The sequence below is a fragment of the Cebus imitator genome, unplaced genomic scaffold, assembly GCF_001604975.1.
Source record: "Cebus imitator isolate Cc_AM_T3 unplaced genomic scaffold, Cebus_imitator-1.0 Scaffold62, whole genome shotgun sequence".
In the NCBI taxonomy this organism is placed as follows: domain Eukaryota; kingdom Metazoa; phylum Chordata; class Mammalia; order Primates; family Cebidae; genus Cebus; species Cebus imitator.
In genome coordinates, this window is record NW_016107377.1 from 5,805,479 (window position 1) to 5,825,478 (window position 20,000).

At 46.0% G+C, this 20,000-nt stretch overlaps 1 protein-coding gene across 6 annotated transcripts in view; it reads right to left on the bottom strand.

Annotated features, from left to right (window-relative positions):
• Positions 1-20,000, bottom strand: part of FARP1 (FERM, ARH/RhoGEF and pleckstrin domain protein 1) — a 330,763-nt gene that overhangs the window by 242,225 nt on the left and 68,538 nt on the right. For all 6 annotated transcript variants that reach the window (XR_005200535.1, XM_037739083.1, XM_037739086.1 and 3 more), the window contains exon 2: positions 14,749-14,942. Coding sequence is in view for 5 of the 6 variants with exons in the window: in XM_037739083.1 (XP_037595011.1) it covers positions 14,749-14,919 (171 nt within the window). In the remaining variant the exon portion in view is untranslated. The remainder of the gene's footprint in view (positions 1-14,748; positions 14,943-20,000) is intronic.

The window sequence follows — 20,000 nt, forward strand, 5'->3', positions numbered from 1 at the left end:
GGAGTACAATGGCACGAACTCAGCTCACTGCAACCTCTGCCTCCTGGGTTCAAGTGATTCTCCTGCCTTAGTCTCCCCAGTAGCTGAGATTACAGGCACCCACCACCACATGCAGCTAACTGTTTCTATTTTTAGTAGAGACAAGATTTCACCATATTGGTCAGGCTAGTCTCGAACTCCCGACCTCAGGTGATCCACCTGCCTCACCAAGCCAAAGGGCTGGGATTACAGGTGTGAGCCACTGTGCTGGGCCCATTTTTAAGTGCACAGTCAATAGTGCCAGGTATATTTGCATTTTTGTGAAAAAGATCTTCCAATCTTTTCATCTGGCAGAACAAACACTGTACCCATTAAACAGCTCCCACTTATGCCTTCCCACAGCAACCACCATTCTACTTTGTTTCTATTTATGTACCTCATCTAAGTAGAATCCTCTAGTATTTTTCTTCCTATTTCACTTAGCATCATGTTCTCAAGGTTCATCTATGTTGTGGCATACGGCAGGATTTCCTTCCTTTTTAAAACTGAATAATACACCATTTTGCACATATACAGCACACTTCGCTTCTCCATTTATCTCAGGATGGGCAATTGGTTCCTTCTACTTCCTGGCTAGTGTGAATAGTACTGCTGTAAACATGGGTGTACAATTACCTTACAAGATTCTGCTTTGGATTTGGGCATGGCCCCAAAGGAGGACTGCTGGATCATAGGGCAACTGTATTTTAATTTCTTGAGGCGCTGCCATAACATTTTCTATATCAGCTGCACAATTTTACATTCTCACCAACCGTGCACACGGTACCAATTTCTCCATATCCTCATCAGCACTTGTTATTTTCTGGGTTTTTTTTTTAATAGTAGCAATCCTAATAAGGGTGAGCTGATATTTCATCACGATTTTGATTTGCATTTCTTTTTTTTTTTTTTTTCTTTTTGAGACGGAGTTTCACTCATGTTACCCAGGTTGGAGTGCAATGGCGCGATCTCGGCTCACCGCAACCTCCGCCTCCTGGCTTCAGGCAATTCTCCTGCCTCAGCCTCCTGAGTAGCTGGGATTACAGGCACGCACCACCATGCCCAGCTAATTTTTTGTATTTTTAGTAGAGACGGGGTTTCACCACGTTGACCAGGATGGTCTCGATCTCTTGACCTCGTGATCCACCCACCTCGGCCTCCCAAAGTGCTGGGATTACAGGCTTGAGCCGCCGCGCCCAGCCTTGATGTGCATTTCTTAAATGATGAGTGATGTTCTCTGACATAATTTCTTGAAGCCCGAGAGAATGCTGGGAAAGCGGTGAAGACACTGTTGAATAGACTTTTGCCAGAATAAGCGTGAACGTTAGAAATGCCACGGGATTGGTTGGGAGGTGCTCCTGGTAGGTTTCCAACTCGCACTCTCTCACCGCTGATCCACTGGGAAATGGCGGTGGAAGAGTGATGGTGAAAAAACATAACTAAAAAAAAAAAAAACCACTCACTCCTACAGTTCACTTGATTAATACAGCTGAGATTTCTCATGTCATATGGCCACCCTTACTTCAGTTCTAATTCCAAGTCCACGTACATGTGATTTAAGAGTTCTGGTCTCCTCTGCTTACTCGGAAAATTTCCCAGACTACATTATGCTCCAAAAGAACAAGGGCAGGAACCTGGGGAAATGAGTTACACAGCTAGAAGTCACAGCAGTGAACAGCACGGCCATTTTTCAAATGGTTCGTTAAAATAAAACCAACAACGGGTGTTGTTACATAGCTGGGTCCAACTTCATCTCCCCTCCTCCACATAAAAAAAGATGGAGTCCTAATCCCTGATACCTGTGAATGTGACCTTATTCGGAAATCAGGTGTTTGCAAATTATCAAGTTGCAATGAAGTCAGCAGGGCGGGCCCTAATGTAATATGACCATGTCCTTATGAAAGGGGAAAATACAGAAACAGACTCTCACACAGCAAGAAAACCAGGCGAAGATGACAGCAGAGACAGAGGTGATATATCCATAAATCAAGGAATGCCACAGATTACCAGCAAACCTCCAGGAGCCAGGAGAGGAGCTCGGGACCAATTTTTCCCATAACCCTTGGAAGGAACCAATACTGCTGACACACTGATCTCAGACAGCTGGACTCCAGAGCTGAGCCCACACACTGGTATTCCTGAAGCCACCCAGTTTGTGATACTTTGTTACAGTGGCCCTAGCGAATTCATACACCGTAATTCAACAAATGTCAACTTAAGTCATTAGGGGATAGATTAGCCAGGGAAAAATGGACTACAGCGTTCCCTCAATGCTACGGCAGAAATGGTGCCAGCAAGGACTTCCAACCATCGCTGACCTCCCCAAGAGTTCATGCGGGTACAAAGGACATAGAAAAAAGCCCTTGTTTTCAGCCAGTACCTTGTGTACCACTGAACAATAACCAGAGACAAAACCAACTCTCCCGGCCCCTGGATCCAGCATTTTAAGAGCCAGACAAGAGGGCAAAAATAAGTTTGGAAGCTCAGCAAGGCAGCTTGTAAGTCCCCACAGAAAGACTCTCTGAACAACCCGGCTGGCAGGACACCAGAGGGCTGCTGGCAGTGTCTCAGTTTCTGCTCAATCAGTTTTCTGGAGAAAATCAGAACTTTATTTTCTAAGATGGCCATGGACCTTTCAGGAGCTTCAAAAGACACCCAAGGCACGGAAGAGCCCTGATGAGGAAGCCTGCTTTAGAGAAATGGCCCCTAAAATGGAAAGGAAGGGAAAGGTAAGAAGAAACACTCTCGGTTTCAGGAGGGAGTGCAGAGTCCACAGTTAGCAAACACTGATGTGCTTGGAGTGAGGGTTCGTCTGGTTTGCTGGGAATAATGAGTGAGATCGTAATAAACCCCAGGGCCTGATCAGAGGAATGGTGCAAGTCCAGGAAGCTCAGTCCTGTGGGAAACAAACAGAAGTCCAATCGTCGTGGAGAAATCTACCTGGATGCAATGAGCTGTGAAATGCAACTGAAATCGAGTCAATAAAAGGAAGAGTTGTTCTCGGCGCTGGATCATGAAACCAGATGTCCCGTTTAACAGCTCTAATAAAATATGTCATCTTCATCCTTACAAAAATAATTAAATCAGGCTAAGAGGTAAGATTGGTTAATAGTAACATCTGAGGTTTTTTCAGCGCTTATATTCAATGTGTGCTGTAACTACTACATGCACCTTTCTCTTCATCATTTGAATTCTACGGCTAAGGCTGTCCAGAATTAAGAGCATGTCGGTGAACCCCAGGACTGATGCGATGAAAGGTATTCTTGTTGATGCCTGCCATGCGAAGCCATGTTCTGCAGGTGAAGGGATGGGGTTCAGTGCGGGGGTAAAAAGGAGCCTGTGGTCCGAGACTGCAGGAATGGAAGCAAAGGCAGAGGAAGAGAGCGTGGGGTTAGCGAGGCAGGGATGGAGCCGCCTCCACGTTCTCTGTGAGGCAGAGTCACGGCCATCTCCAACCAGATGTCCCTGCTCTTCTCTACTCTCTGCCTGCAGGCCAAGCGCCACGGGCTGCTCACCTCAGCTCTCTTACTCCGGGGCTTCTGGTTGGGGTCAGCGAATGGGAGGCCCTGGCAAGGGATGGGTGGTCAGGAAGAGAGGGACTCTGCTCTGTTTCACCTACCCCTCCAAAACTGTGAGATAGTAACTGCCTATTGTTTACTCCACAGGTCTGTAGTACTTTCTTATGGCTGCCCTAGGAAACTAATTCAGCTTTCAAACATGAAAAAAGGTATTGTGATAACCTAACAAGTCCACAAATGCCCTCTGGTCTTGCTCTGCAATGCCCGACACACTGTCTTATGCCTAGATCAAAGGTAATGAAGCACCCGGGTTCTGTGTGCTGGCAGAAATACGTACTGACAAATGGCCACCGGAAGATGGGATAATAGCCAATTTCATGTTACAGTTCATGTCACCAGCAAATTACATCAAAACTAAATAATGAGCTAAAGAAAGCAACTGTTCTGCTCCTTTTTAATGCTTTTTAATAGAATCGTTTGAAAACACTATCTAAATGCTTTTCCAGCTTGGTGGTCACCCAGGTATGGCAAGCTTAACAGAGTAGCTTCACTGAGGAAATTGGAATGCAAGGAGTACATATAACTTTCTAACATAAACTGAAACTAAGCAATCGACTTCCATTTGTTACTTCCAGTTTGTACCATTTACACTATCACTAAGATCCCTGGAAGTTAATTTCCAGAGCCGCAGATTCTTCTTTGTGATAAACAACAAAGCAATGTCTTCTATGGCTGGGCGTGGTGGCTCACGTCTGTAATCCCAGTACTTCGGGAGGCTGAGGCAGGTGGATCACCTGAGGTCAGGAGTTCGAGACCAGCCTGGCCAACGTGGTGAAACCCCGTCTCTACTAAAAATACAAAAATTAGCTGGGCATGGTGGTAGGCACCTATAGTCCCAGCTACTTAAGAGGCTGAGACAGGAGAACTGCTTGAACCCAGGAGGTGGAGGTTGCAGTGAGCCAAGATCGCACAATTGTACTCGAGCCTGGGTGACAGGAGAGAAACTGAGTCTCAAAACAAAAACAAAAACAAAAACAAACCAATGCCTTTATTAGCAACATTGGCAATGTTCATGTCAACTAAATGAAGACTTTATTTCAAGTAAAACATTGGTCACAGAGTTGACTTCCTAGTCCTCAGTGACAGCACTGAGCCATACAGGCTATAAACCTGAGGACTCTGGGTACTCTCCCACTCCTGGGTGGGGGGGCGCTCTGCTCCTGCCCCATCAGCTACCAAACCCTGTCAGTTCTACCTGCTGGCTTTCTCCTGGACCCGTCAAACCCCCTGACAGCCTGTCTGCAGGACCCTGGCCCTTATCAGTCATTACCACGTGGAGATGATATTGCAAAGGCCTCTGGTCACTGAGCTGTCCTTCTGCAGACTCCGCCCTCTTCAACCCATCCTGCCCACTAGAGCACCTTCACCTGGCACCTGTCACTAGCACAGCTGGCATGCTCTATCATCCTAATGTTACAGTGAACCCCAAATTTCTCTTCAAAGAATCAGTATGTCAGCGTGTTCAGCTCTCTTATTCTTTAATTCTCTATTTTAAAGTTTAACTTCCCTGCAGTTTCAGTAAACAACCTTCTCCACTGGCTCTCATCTATAGTTCACATCTGTTCCCCTGGCCCCGGCTCCATGCTGACTCATCCCGGTCACCTGCTCTGGTCACTTTCTTTGACCTAGGTCACCCCTGGCTACCTGCTCTGACCCACCCGTAACTGTCCTTCCTGCCAAAACACCCACCCTGCCCCTCCAGCTTGGACCCCTGCTCTCTTTAAAATAGCCAATCAGGATTAGTCTAGTTTGTGCAGTCTAATCCTAGCCAATAGGGGAACCACACAGCAGTAGCGACGACCCCCGCCAGGCATAAGTACCCCTTCACCCCTTGTCCAAGCGTGCTGCCACCATTGCTCCCTCCATCCGTGAGCCGCACCCTTCTAGAAGTAAACTGCCTTGCTGAGAGGATTTATCTTCTAGTGCTATTTGTTTTGCAGCATGGAAATTCTACTGACAACACTAATGGCTCTTTATGGCCCCAGACCATTTAACAAAGTAAGTGACAGGCTCAGGTGTTGGTGGTCCCGGGTTGGGATTCCAGCTCCTTCTCTCCAGCACATTGACCCACACCAAGTCACTTATGCCCTGTGAGACTAATTGGTGTTGTTCCTACCTACCTCATAGGCTCTCTTAGCAAGACACGAGATAATGTACAAACAGACTTGGCACAATGTCTGGCACACCACAAGGGGTTTTTTAGAGGGTAGTTATTATTTTTATTCATTTTCTTATCACCAGTAGCACCTTGCCTCCCACGTGGATACACATTTGTGAAACCCATATCGTGGTTCCAAGACCACATTCCATAAAATAAAACCAGGGCCACAAAATTCCACTGTGGGTATCTGGTCCAACTTCCTGTATCTATAAATGAGGAAACAAACCTACAAGGTTCTCGTTCAAAGCTACAAAGTGCTAACGGCTTTGAGAATTGTTATTTTCCATGATCATTCTATCTACAGAAGGGAAATCCCAAACTGATTAAGTCATTCTGTGTGTGTCTTATGAGCTAAAATCATTATCTCCAACTCAAGTGCTCAAATGGATAGGAGACAGCAAATAATCGAATGTTCAAACATGGCAGATAATTTTTAAAAATCAGTCCATTTAATATGTGCAATGTTTTTATATTTACATTGTAACGCAAGAGCATCCAGCCAGCTGAGCACTTCCTTCAAATGAACCCAGAGAGCCCATATTGAAAAGACCTGCCCCAAAGGATCTTGAAATCCTACGTCTACCTTAAAATCATTAATCCAGTCTATGGGAGAGGGATGCATGGTTCACCCAGGAACATCCTGACTCTGGGAAGATGGAAAACTTTTGAGGCTAAGGAAATAGAGGAGATCAAGAAATCAGCAAGGCAAAAATGCATGTAAAATTTCTGAGCTCAAAGAGCCACCCTCACAATTTTAAAGCTGATTAAACTGAAGCTCACAGAAGCTGCAGGTAAATCCACAAAAAGGCAGTAAACAAGCTTGGCAGAAACGGAGGTTTCAAGGCAATTGTCCAAGGGGTGCTTTGTTCTTACAGACCTTCCCCAAGCCACCTGGGACACAGCTTTGGCTTAGGTAATGATTCACCCTCCAAAGAAAGCCCCAGTTTGATGTGAGACTATACAGACAGCTGCGGTGTAAGAGACACGCATGGCCCTATCTGACACAAGCACACGATTTTTTATTCTTAAGTGCTTTCATTCACTTTCTTTTCTCCCACTGATCCAATGAACAGCTCCACATTGAAAGCAGGGCCCCCATTCTGTGAAAGAACAAGAAGGAAACTGAAGTTCAGGATGAAAGGAAGGAAGAGAACCTATTTTCATGAGAACCGGATTATGCGTTCTCTGCAAGGTGTTTTTGCAGAAGATCTCATTTGAGCCTCACCTGGGCCTCAAGTAGTAGGTATTCTCCATGTGTAGAGATGAGACTGGCCAGTTACACAGAGCCATACAGCTAGGAAGCGGGGTGGTGGGGTCGCAGGGGCCTGAATTTTCCCTTCAACCCCTCCTCCATTTCTCATCATTGAGAAAATTTACTGTCTCCATTTAAAAGAGAAAAAAAGCAGCTTTTCAAACTTACTACATTTTCTCAGATTATGGCCCATTTTTAACATCAGATTCAGACATTCTCAATTAGTTGATTCTTTTTATTAGGTTCTATGAGTGATTCTTTTTTAGGGGGAGAAAATAGCAAACAGCTGTTAAGGAATCACTGCAGGCCTCAAGCTACAGAACTGACTTTGATCAGCAGAGTCTTTGCTACAGTTGAAAGGGGTGCACACAAACATTTCAGGCCGGCACTTAAATTCTACTCTTGGCTCCTGAGACGCTGGAAAGGAAAGCTAACAGTATTTAGCTAAAATGATTTATGAAAAAAATTTTTTTCATCTATTAAAATAGCCAAAATTGCCTTTAAATGTAATCTCATGGGGCTAGACTCAGGCACCATTTATCACTCCAAGTTAAATAAAACACAGAAATGACCACGCAAAGCAAAGTAGCCTGAAATTCTGTTTCAGAAACTTTGTTAATAAAAGAAGCCAAAAGCAACAGTGATAAGAAAAAAAGAAACGCTGACTTATTTTTTAAAGCTGCATGAACACGCTAAGCTCCCTCTGCTCCCTCTGGTTCAAAGTGCAGCTGCTTCAGCGGCAGCAAATGCAGTTCTGGGCACACACACCGCCCTGCAGGGCTGAAAGGGCCGATTCAGTGTGATTTGGGTCTATCCTCCTCCTCCTCCTCCACCTCCACGTCTCACTGTGAAGCATTTGGCACAAAGGAAGAAAATTAAGTTGTCCTGGAATCTAAGCACCTTCTTTCCACTATCATTACCATCAGACCACTCTAGGAGCAAGCCCCCTCCAGGGAGGGACTCAGGATTCCCGGAGTCAGAACGGCAACACTTACTCAAAAAAATGGGCCCCGCCCCCTCGAGACCTTAGTTAAATGTGTATTTCACCTCTTTGTGGGGAGAAAAAGAAAGAGAAGAAAATATTTTCTCCAGCTTATCAAAAAGGGCACATTCCCTATAATCCCAGCACTGTAGGAGGCCAAGGCAGGAGGATCATTTCAGTCCAGGAGTTGCAGACCAGCCTGGGCAACATATCGAGACCCTCGTCTCTACAAAAAGAAAAGAAAAAAGCTAGGTATGGTGATGTGTGCCTGTAGTCTCAGCAACCAGGAGGGCTGCAGTGGGAGGACTGCCGAGAGCAGGTGGAGGCCGCAGTGAGCCAGGACTGCTCCACTGCACTCCGGCCTCGGTGACATGGAAGACTGTCTCAAAAAATGAAAATAAATTGGGAAACAATTCATTAGAAGTAAAAAGGGTGTGGCTGAGAGCAGTGGCTTATGCCTGTCATCCCAATACTTTGGGAGGACAAACGGGAGGACTGCTTGACCAGGAGTTCCAGACCAGGCTGGATAACACACCAAGACCTTGTCTCTGCAGATAAAAATAAAAATAAATTAGCCCAGCGTGGTGGCATGCACCTGTAGTCCCAGCTACTAGGGAAGCTGAGACAGGAGGGTTGCTTGAGTCCAGGAGTTTGAGGCTGCAGTGAGCTCTGATCGGGCCACTGCACCTTTCTTGCCTCAAAAAAAAAAAAAAAATTGTTTTTAATAAATATGAAAGACAAAGACAGAGAAAATGAACACACTTACATAAAGGCACAGTTGCTACTAGTGGGCACAAGCCCAGCTCCTGATGTCAGCTGCGGGGCCACAAAGAGGAAACCCTGAGCTTTCTGAAAAGACAAACTTCTGCTCCGTCCCTTGTTCTGAGATGGAGCTTATGAAGTCAGCTTTCGAATCTATCCCCAGTGGAGACCTCGCCCTGAACCAGAGCTCTTGGAGAACAAGCTCCCTATTGATGTCAAACCCAGGTTTCAGTGAAAATTAAAGGAATGAAAGAACCGTTACATTTCAAAAGGTATAATAATGAAATAAAATCGATGTTTAATCATGTAAGGACTGAATTTGTAACACTCCTAATTAGGTCTCCAAGAGAACACAGGTGAGTCTGATACCAGAAAAGAACCTAAGGAGTCTTTTATGACATGCAAACTCATTACTTTTCTCAAAAACTCTGGGTCTCTGATTTCAACTTGTTGCATTTCCTACCAATAATGTGCTATCAAGAAAATATTTGATTTCAGTCTTCCATCTCCCATGTCAAACAGCATGGGGTTTGGCCCTATGTAGCGCAGTGAGCTTTATGGACACACATGACATTTCCTGGGGCCTATGACTGGCGTGATATATAAATCGTGGCATGCTTCTTCACTCTCATCACATATGTTTCTTCAGCACTTAGTAGGCACACGGTATCCACTGCGTCTAATCAGGCTGTGGGGGGCCTTAGGGTTTGCTCTAAAATGAAAAATCTCTTTCCTCCAAGATTTTACCTTCCATCTGGAGAATTCACAAATACAGTCACAAAAAGTTAACTCATCACAAAGGATGTCAACACAGGGTCCTCACTTCCAAAGAAGGAAAGGGATTGGGGGCAGCCTTTACAATCATCTGGCTCCAGTGCCTGATTCTGCAGATTAGGGAACTGAGTCACAGCACCAGGAGTAATGAATGAGAGAGGCAAGATTAGAGGCTGTGATTCAAGGTCTGATTGGAGGTGAGATATTGGCACTGTCAGGAGAGAAGCCTGGCCTGGAGCACGCGCCTGGGAGAGGCCCAGCAGCCGGTGGGATTTTGATCAATGTGTTTGGGGTGAGGATGGGGTGAGTGTTTAGAAAGCAGTGAGAACAGGGCAGCATGGGGGTGGGGGAAGGGGGGCCAAGCTGAACGGGGACCGCCTGTGTGGGAGTAGGAGGCAGTGGAAGTCCTTGAGTCTCACAAAGGGTGAGGGTAAGCTGAGGGTTCTGCAGGCTGAGCGCCAATCCCCGCCCCACCTTCATGCTGTGCAAACACGAGGAAGGGACTCAAGCGCTTCCCACAAGCTCTTTCCCTTGTTATGCTAGGACAGCACCAACTCTCGCACAGTGAAATGACCAGACAGAGCTGTAACCAGTCAGTTTCACACACAGGTGCCGTTTGGGCGCAGGATATGATGATGATGGACAAACACAAAAGGCCTTGCCCTCCAAGGAGTGGCCACTCTACCTGCAAGAGGCCAACACCACGCAGGTCAACAAAGAACAGGGTGTTCTGACATGAGAAGCTAAGGCCTGTGGTTGAGAAGAGTGTATGGGGCCCCTCTACGGAGGCTCATGGCTCCCTCCCAGGCTCCCTGAGCCACGAAGGCCACACGTGGTCCTCAGGCAAAGGATGAATGCTACATAAGCCTGGGGAGCTATAAACACTCAAGCCCAGCAGTGACAAGACAGCAACACGAGACCGTTACAAGGATCATTTCCTGCGATGACGACTGTGGACGCTGACTTCCCTCTGCCACCACTAACTCCTGCCCCGGCTCCCTGGGGGGGTTCTGGGCTTCTGCCATCACCCACCTGCCTGAAACTGGTCACTCCCTCTAACACTTAGACAGGCACTAGGCGTCATTTTTGTCACCTGTGAGCATCTTCCACCACCTTTTTTTTTTTTTTATACCAGGGCTGCTCAAAAGAAGCAAAAAAAAAAAAGGGGGGGCTGTGTTTTATTTCCTCTGCTCTTCCTATGGAAACACTGCTAATGAAAACACATAAACTGAATAAACAGTTGGAATGGAAACCATCTGCTTCATCCTACTAGTGTCAGTGGGAACACTGTTTGTTTACCAGCAGGGTCATGAGGAGGGAACACAGAAAACCTTCCCAGGAACCACCAGGGAAATGGCCTAGGCGGACACAGGGGCATGTTATTAACCCTTTCAGATGCCCAAGAGTCAGTCTGTTTCATAACCTCTGGTTGGAAGAGAAAGCTGTGTATATCATAAACCACGGGGTGAAGCTTATTTGCGCAGTGTTTTCCACATAAAGATGACAAAACACCATGTAAGAATTTACTATAAATACTGCATCTGAACTTTCCACTCTGCAGAGGAAATACCTAAAAAGACTGTCCAAGTTCAACTGCAAAGGTGTTTGTGGAACCAGCTACAGAAAGGAAAAAACCATGGAGCCAACTGCCAAAGCCTTCCAAAAGGCAGAGCTCTCTAATCATCATTTTTTCAGGGTATAAAGAAGGATGGAGACACCATGGAGAAGATGGTGTGGTTCTCTGTGCCAGAAGTGTTCAGGGGATTTGCATTTTAAATGACTACTTTGCCTACAAATTCATATTTTAAAACAAAATTAATAAGCCAAGGCCCAGGAAATTCAACCCCCAGGGAAAGACACTGGTCATCCCCAAAGGAAACTGCAGGGGCTTCTGGCCATGTGCCCGGCTCAGCTGCGTGGGGAATGTGACTGAGTCATGAGAATTCATTCACTTGGGGCACTCCATCAAAGGACGCTACCAGGGTCAGACACTTGGCCTTGATGAATTCCCAGCAGAAAGTTTCTGCACAAGGTTTTAAAGCAAGACTGGGGGGCTGAGTCTCTCCCAGTCCTAGTCACTTCCCTCTGGTCCCTGATGACTGAGCCATCACAGCCAGCCCCGATGCCTGCCAGCTGCTGCTGGCCACTCTTTTTTTTTTTTGAGACGAAGTTTCGCTCTTGTTACCCAGGCTGGAGTGCAATGGTGCAATCTCGGCTCACCGCAACCTCCGCCTCCTGGGTTCAGGCAATTCTCCTGCCTCAGCCTCCTGAGTAGCTGGGATTACAGGCACGTGCCACCATGCCCAGCTAATTTTTTGTATTTTTAGTAGAGACGGGGTTTCACCATGTTGACCAGGATGGTCTCGATCTCTTGACCTCGTGATCCACCCGCCTTGGCCTCCCAAAGTGCTGGGATTACAGGCTTGAGCCACCGCGCCCGGCCTGGCTGTGGCTACTCTTAACAAGCATGAGGTAGTGACTCAGAATCAGCTCCACCAATAAAAATGCTGATATCTGGCTTTGTACAGTCACTTAAGGAATACATCTGCGGCCCAGGGGCTGAGGAACATTCTGACCAAACTAAAAAAATTAAAGTCTATATGGAGGAGACATGTGAAAACTAACAATGGCATTAATTCTACTTGTAAAATAAACTCACTCTGACAGTCGGCAGATTAGCACCTACTATGTGCCAGGGGTCATGCTAGATGCTGGGGATACAGACGTAACAGGCAGGCAGTTGGAAGTGCATGTCATTATCGTTACTACTAATGTATGTTAAGCTCTTACTACATGTCAAGAATTGTTCCAAACACTTTATTTGTGTCTCCTCTTTTTTACTCTCATAGAATACAAAGCAGAGTTTATTACTGGCCTCATTTTATCGATACAGACAGGTTAATAACTTGTCCACCCTGCACAACTTTCGGTAGGACAGGATTTGAACCCAGGCTCCCTCGTACATCTGATAGATGTATGAGTAAAGACATCTACAAGAAGGAAGAAAAAGCCCTGTCCACTGCCTGAGGGAGTAGGCATCCAGGCAAAACAGATAAGGCTTTTAAGAATCCATAAGAGTTTATCAGAGAGCATGAGAAAGGTTACTTCCAGACAGAGGGCTTATAAATGCAAAGCAGAAGCCATCCGAAATTATGAAGAAAAATCATTTTAAAAGATGAACACACACTTTTATTACTACTTCTTGGGCAGGGAGTTCCTACATAGGTGCTAGCTAAATAGTGGTGAGGAATGGGGTCTTGACTTTCTTTGGTTTCAGGAAGAGCCACAGGTGAGAGCAGCCCAGGGATCCCTGGAGTGAGTGCACACAGAAGCAGCCTTTGCTAGTTCCACAGTCCAGCCCACTCAGGAGAACACCGTGTAACAGAATGTGCTGCTAGAAGCCTGGCTCAGAAGCCCTTCACAGTACTGAGCAGGAAACACTGAAACCAAACACATCACCAAACCAGTCTGGCAACAAAGACAAAGTGGGTGAGGTGGCGCAGGTACAAACCACATGTGCCAAGAGGCCCAGTTCTAACCAGATGGCAGGGGCTCTCCTCAACAGAGTCTATGATTTTGACAGATTAGCAATAGCTTTGTTCACCAAAATACAAAGCTGTCGCAAGTACTTGAAAGATATAAATTCCACAGTAAGAAAATTAGAAAACACAAAGGTTGTTTGCAGCGTACAATAAATTGGCAGTTTTGCGCATAGCTATTCTGAGTTTATCTTTCCTTGAGACATTTAATGTTAGTTCATGCACTCTGAGTAATGTTCTTTGAAATAAATATAATTTGCTGAATCATATCCCATAAATGATTAAATGACGGGTTATCCACGTTAATGCCGACTATTAAATTCCAGCCCCTCTAGCCAACAGGAGTAACAGGCAGATCGTCTGCAGGCTGAAAAACAGGTGTGCTCCCAGAGTTTGTTTAGAAGTTGGCTGCTTGGAATTCACGAGTTATTTTCCTCCCCCACAAACAATATTAGAGGGTGTTTGATACTCAAGACAGAAAACCCAAAATACTAGATCTGAGGTGTCTTAAGAGTACTCTGGACTGAGCTGATGAGAGCAGTGTGCTGGCCGCTTAGCCAGCCTGACACCCCCACCTTCCTCTGCTGCCGGGATAAGGTGTGCGGTGGCTTCTCAACCTCCTGCAGGAGTGATCTGAGGAGGAGGCTGGGACAGGCCGGGCAGGGGCTCAGAGAAGAACAGCAGAAGTGCGGAGGGCCAGGGGCTCCTCCCGTGATGGCTCCAGCCCCCAGCCTGCTCTGTCCTGGACCCTGGGGTGGCAGGACCTCCCCATCTCTAGGGCTGCCATATGGTAGGCTCGGAAGGAGGCTTTTTTTTTTTTTTTTTTTTCCCCCTGAGATAGAGTCTCCCTCTTGTTGCCCAGGCTGGAGTGCAATGGCACGATCTCAGCTCACTGCAACCTCCACCTCCCAGGTTCCAGTGATTCTCCTGCCTCGGCCTCCCGAGTAGCTGGGACTACAGGTGTCTGCCACCACCCCCAGCTAATTTTGTTTTTTTTTTGTATTTTTAGTAGACACGGGATTTTAGCATGTTGGCCAGGCTGGTCTTGAACTCCTGACCTCAGGTGATCCACCTGCCTCAGCCTTCCAAAGTGCTAGGATTACAGTCATAAGCCATAGCACCCAGCCTCGAAGGAGGCTTTTCTATACTCCCACACCCTGCCCTGTGGGATTGCATGCACAGGCTCTCCCAACTTCCTGACATGAAACACAAGTGGCTCATTAATGATGCTCTCGAGATTGTTCTTGCCAGTAACCTGGACATGAGTTCAATACACTCCCCCCACAAACACACACACACGAGCACCAATGTGAGAGAGGAATTGCCTATGACCAGTAAATTAAACTGGGATGCAGCCACAAGACCACTCTTCCCTCCAGTTACATGTATAAACATAACATATATATATGCACTTACATTACATGTATATTTAAATGGAAGGTCAGATAAAATTCAAGTGGTGAAGCCACTGACATCACTGTATGGGTGGTTCATGCATAAATCGAGACACTGGAGAGCTCGGAACCAGAATGGGCCAGCGGGCCACGGGGGGCAGAGAGGGAGGTGCCGAACACGCAGGCCCTCCGGCCGCCTCATGTCACTGGCCATGAGAGTGAGCCTGACCTCCCCTATCCAAAGGCTGACCCACACCCCTAGGTTCGCAGAGACATTCCCCAACTTACTGGAACTTCAAATGCCTCCTGGGTGTCATCCAGCATCTGGATTTTGATGGACACAAGTTTTCCTGAAGGCGTTGGGGGCGGCTTCTGTCCACGTTCCAAGGTACTGATCCCCGAATTTTCCGGGGCCCCCAGTCGCGATCCTGGGGTCGGTCTCTGCTCTATTTCTCCCATGATGAAAGTGGCTTACAGAATATCTGCAGGAAGCAGTGAGAAAGAAACACACATCAGAACACGAGGCTCCCTGACGATGCCCGAGCTGTGTGCCACCTTCTCCCCTCGGTCAGAGGAACTTCCCTGAACCCCACCTGGGTAGGCAGGGGGGCTCCCTCCCCTGCACAAAAATCACACATGGGGAGGTGTCGGTTTCACTCACTCACAAAGTCACCTTTAAGCACTCAAGACATGCAAATACTTTTTGTACACTTTATTCTTTTGAATAATTTTGCATATTGTGGCATATTTTATTCCTTTCCCGTTTTACAGTCTGTTCTTAATTATTCAGTGCCTACAATGAGCTAGGCACTACTTTTCACACATTGGAGTCTGGTGGGAAGATGAGAAACAGTGCCTAAGCCGTATCATTAGTATCCATTAATTATCTTTTATGGACACAGTTACATGCTAAGTACTGTGGCTATTCTAAAGATAAACAGGAAAAACATGCACTGCAGAGCTCATGCTTATAATCTGGTTGAGGAAACAGACACACTAACGCAGACAGAGACAACAGAAAGTAGGGTCATTTTTCTTGGTTTCTAGTGCTTATTTCTATTATAATAACCACCTAAAAATTCTTTTCTTTCCAGCCCTTTCCCAAGAAGCCATTCTACACACTATGCTACAGTATCAACAAAGCTATTTTCCTAAAAACTGAGCAATCACCTTTCCCCTCGGGATGGTCCGCCCTTGTCTCCTGACACCCTCAGCTTCTCCCTCCCCTCCCGCTGCCCCTGTCTGGCTCTAGGTCTCCACATGCGTGGCTCTCTGTGGCTTAGTGCTTTTGCTCTCTTTCTTTACCTGGAAACTTTTACCACTCCTTTAAATCTCAATTCAAATGGCACATCCTGGCCAGGCATGGTGGCTCATGCCTGTAATCCCAGCAGTTTGGGATGCCAAGGTGGGTGAATCACCTGAGGTCAGGAATTCCTGAACAGTCTGGCCAACCTGGTGAAACCCCATCTCTACTAAAACTACAAAAATTAGCCAGGCGTGGTGGCAAGTGCCTGTAATCCCGGCTACTGAAGAGGCTGAGGCAGGAGAATCACTTGAACCCAGGAGGTGCAGGTTGTGGTGAGCCAAGATCACGCCACTGCACTCCAGCCTGGCTGACAAGAGTGAAACTCTGTCTCAAAAACAAAAACCAATGTCACATGCTGGCATCTGGGGCAGAGCACATGTTGCCATCCCCTCTGTGCTCATGGTAGTCGAGTCCACGTGTGTGGAGAAGGCACAGTGATGCCCTTAAAGCAACACAATCTTGAATGTCCTTTGCATCTCAGCCCGACCTAGGCACGATGCCTCACACAGGATGGAGGTCAATACCGGCCGCTTCATGACTGGACCACTCAGCCAGTATATTTATATGTGGCTGCATATTAAGTGTCAGAAGAACACAGGGAATGAGATTTTCATGTGAGATGAAGCAGTTAAAAGTGGGGGAAGGCGGCCCAGCATGGTGGCTCACGCCTGTAATCCCAGCACTTTGGGAGGCCAAGGTGGGCAGATCACAAGGTCAAGAGATCAAGACCATCCTGGCCAACATGGTCAAACCTCGTCTCTACTAAAAATACAAAAATTAGCTGGGCGTGGTGGCATGCACCTGTAGTCCCAGCTACTCTAGAGGCTGAGGCAGGAGAATGGTTTGAACCCGGGAGGCAGAGGTTGCAGTGAGCCAAGATCGTGCCACCGCACTCCGGCCTGGAGACAGAATAAGACTCTGTCTCAAAAAAAAAGCAGGGGTGGGGTGGGGTGTAAGGCTTCCATCATGGAGAAGGTGACAGCTGAACTCAACTTGGTCTCAAATACTGAATAATAGAAAGAGACGGAAGACAGAAAAGGAAGTGGAATGGCATCCACGCCTAGCTAACAGAAGCACGATGGCACAGGGGAAGGAGAGAGACAATCACAGCCGGAGAGTTCAAGACATATTTTATAAATGGTGTGAAGTCAGGCTCTAGGGCAGCGGTCCCCAACCTTCGTGGCACCAGGGACTTGTGTTGTGGAAGACAGTTTTACCATGAACAAAGCGGAGGCAATGGTTGTGGGATGAAACGGTTCCACCATGGATCATTAGGCATTAGATTCTTATGAGGAGCGCGCAACCTAGATGCCTCACGTGCCCAGTTCACTACAGGGTCCGCGCTCCTATGAGAATCTAATGCTGCAGTTGATCTGATAGGAGGCGGAGCTCGGACGGTGATACTTGCTCGCCTGCCGCTCATCTCCTGCCATGCGGCTCGGTTCCTAACAGGCCACAGACCACGGTCTACAGCCCAGGGTCTGAGGACCCATCCTTTAGAGGACTTCAAATGCATGGCTGAAAAATATGGTCTTTACCCTGCAGGAAGTAGAAGCCACCAGGGGAAGAACAACAACACAAGAGCAATTTTTTTTTTTCTTAGAGGAAGAATGAGAGAAAGAAAGAAAAAGAATTAAAAAAAAAAGAAAAAGAATGAAGGAAAGGAAGAAAGAGGAAGAGGAAGAGGGAGAGAGAACAGGGGTGTTGCTTTATTGCCCGGGCTAGAATGCAGTCTAAAACTGGGTATGCCTGTAATTGTGTTTAATAATAGAGACATTTAAAAAAAAAAAAAAAAGAGGGAAGAAAATAATTAACAAGCAGCCAACGAATATTTCATTTAAACCTGTAAATACATGTGATGTAGTACTGATACGAGTGTATATTTTTTGTATTTAAAGTGGAGAGTTCTATGAATGTTAATTAAGTCTACTTGTTCCGGATCTGAGTTCAAGTCCTGAATATCGATGTTAACTTTCTGTCTAATTGATCTGTAAGTCTCCCACTATTATTGTGTGGGAGTCCAAGTCTCTTTATAAGTCTTATATATCTGGGTATTTCTGTATTGGGTGCATATATATTTAGGATCTTTAGCTCTTCTTGTTACATTGATCCTTTTATCTTCATGTAATATCCTTCTTTGCTTCTTTTGATCTTTGTTGCTTTGAAATCTATTTTATCAGCAAAAATTGCAACTCCTGCTTTCTATTTATTTATTTTAGCTCTCCATTTGGTTGGTAAATTTTTCACCATCCCTTTGTTTTGAGTCTTTGTGTATCCTTGCATGTGAGATGGGTCTGGATGTAGCATACCAATGGGTCTTGGCTTTTTTTGCCTGTCTGTGTCTATGGATTGGGGGATTTAGTCGATTTAAATTTAGAATTAATAACAATATATGTGTGTTTGATACTGTCATTTAATGTTAGCTGGCTGTTTTGCCCATTAGTTGATGCAATTTCTTAATTATGTTGATGTTCTTTATTTTTTGGTATGTTTTAGAAAGGCTGATACTGGTTGTCCCTTTCTATTTGTAGTGGTTCTTTTAGAAGCTCTTGTAAAGCAGGCCTGGTGGTGATGAAATCTCTGAGTGCTTGCTTGTTCACAAAAGATTTTATTTTTCCTTCACTTATGAAACTTAGTTTGGCTGGATGTAAAATTCTGGGTTGAAAGTTCTTTTCTTTAAGGATGTTGAATATTGGCCCCCACTCTCTTCTGTCTTGTAGGGTTTCTGCTGAGAGATCTGCTGTGAGTCCGATAGGCTTCCCTTTATGGGTAACCTGATCTTTCTCTCTGGCTGCCCTCAGTATTTTCTTTCATTTCAACCCTGGTGAATCTGGCGATTATGTGCCTTGAGGTTGGTCTTCTTGAGGAATATGTTTGTGGTGTTCTCCGTATTTCCTGGAGTTGAATATTGTCCTGCCTTGCTAGGTTGGGAAAGTTTTCCTGAATAATATCCTGAAGCGTATTTTCCAGCTTGGATCGATTCTCTTCGTCACATTCAGGTACACCTATCAAACGTAGATTAGGTCTTTTCACATAGTCCCATATTTCTTGGAGACTTTGCTCGTTCTTTTTTATCCTTTTTTCTCTAATCTTGTCTTTTTGTTTTATTTCATGAAGTTGGTGTTCGACCTCTGATATCAATCTTTTCTTCTGCTTGATCAATTCGGCTGTTAAAACTTGTGCATAGTTCGTGAAGTTCTCGTGTTGTATTTTTCAGCTCCATTAATTCACTTATATTCCTCTCTAAATTGTGTATTCTTGTTAACATTTCGTCAAACCTTTTTTCAAAGTTCTTAGTTTCTTTGCATTGGGTTAGAACAAGTTCTTTTAATTCCCAGAAGTTTCTTATCATCCACTTTTTAAAGCCTGCTTCTGTTAATGGAACACAGTCTTTCTCTATCAGGCCTTGTTCTGTTGCTGATGAGGAACTGTGATCCCCTGTAGAGGGAGAAGTGTTCTGATTTTGGGTATTCTCAGCCTTGTTAGGCTGGTTTCTTCCCTTCGTTATAAATTTATCCATCTGTGGTCTTTATAATTACTGTCTTTATAGTTGGGTTTCTCAATGGACGTCCAACTTGTTGATTCCCGGCGCTAGAATCTGAGCAACCCACTGTGCTGGCCAAAACAGCGGTGTTATGATTGATGATGCTTTTCTGACTCTGCACCGAGAACCGCCACACCAAGGCAGCGGTAAAACTGCCTCACAGGCCTCAAGAGTCGCGCTGGCGACACGTGGGGCTCCTCCACTGGGAATCTCCTGGTGCATGAGCAACAAAAATTGATCTGAAACTGTGGCGTCCTCTCATTCTCTGCTCTTTCAGTGGGAGCTGCAATCCCAAGCTGCTAGTGATAGCCATCTTGGATCTCTCAACAAGAGCAATTTCAAGCAAATGAACTTGAGGATGGTACTATATACAACTGAAGAGAGAGACCTGGGAGGGCAGGGGCGGCGGCATCCAGTTACAAATCAGCTGTGACAGTTCATGCTTGAGGTGCCAATCTGGACGGCCGCAATGGAAATCAAAGGGTGAAGCTATAAAATCTACCTTTGTGGAAAACTAACCAATGTTACAAATGGTTAGCTACCAACAGGAGGGGGTCAAAGTTCAACAGTGATCGGGAAGTTTGAAATGAGGACAGAAGGGAGGCAGTGGTGGGGGGGGGGAAGTGAGTGTGCTCTGAACACTCCCTAGGGTTATAAAAGGGCGTCCTGTGGGCTGTCCTGGCCGGGAGC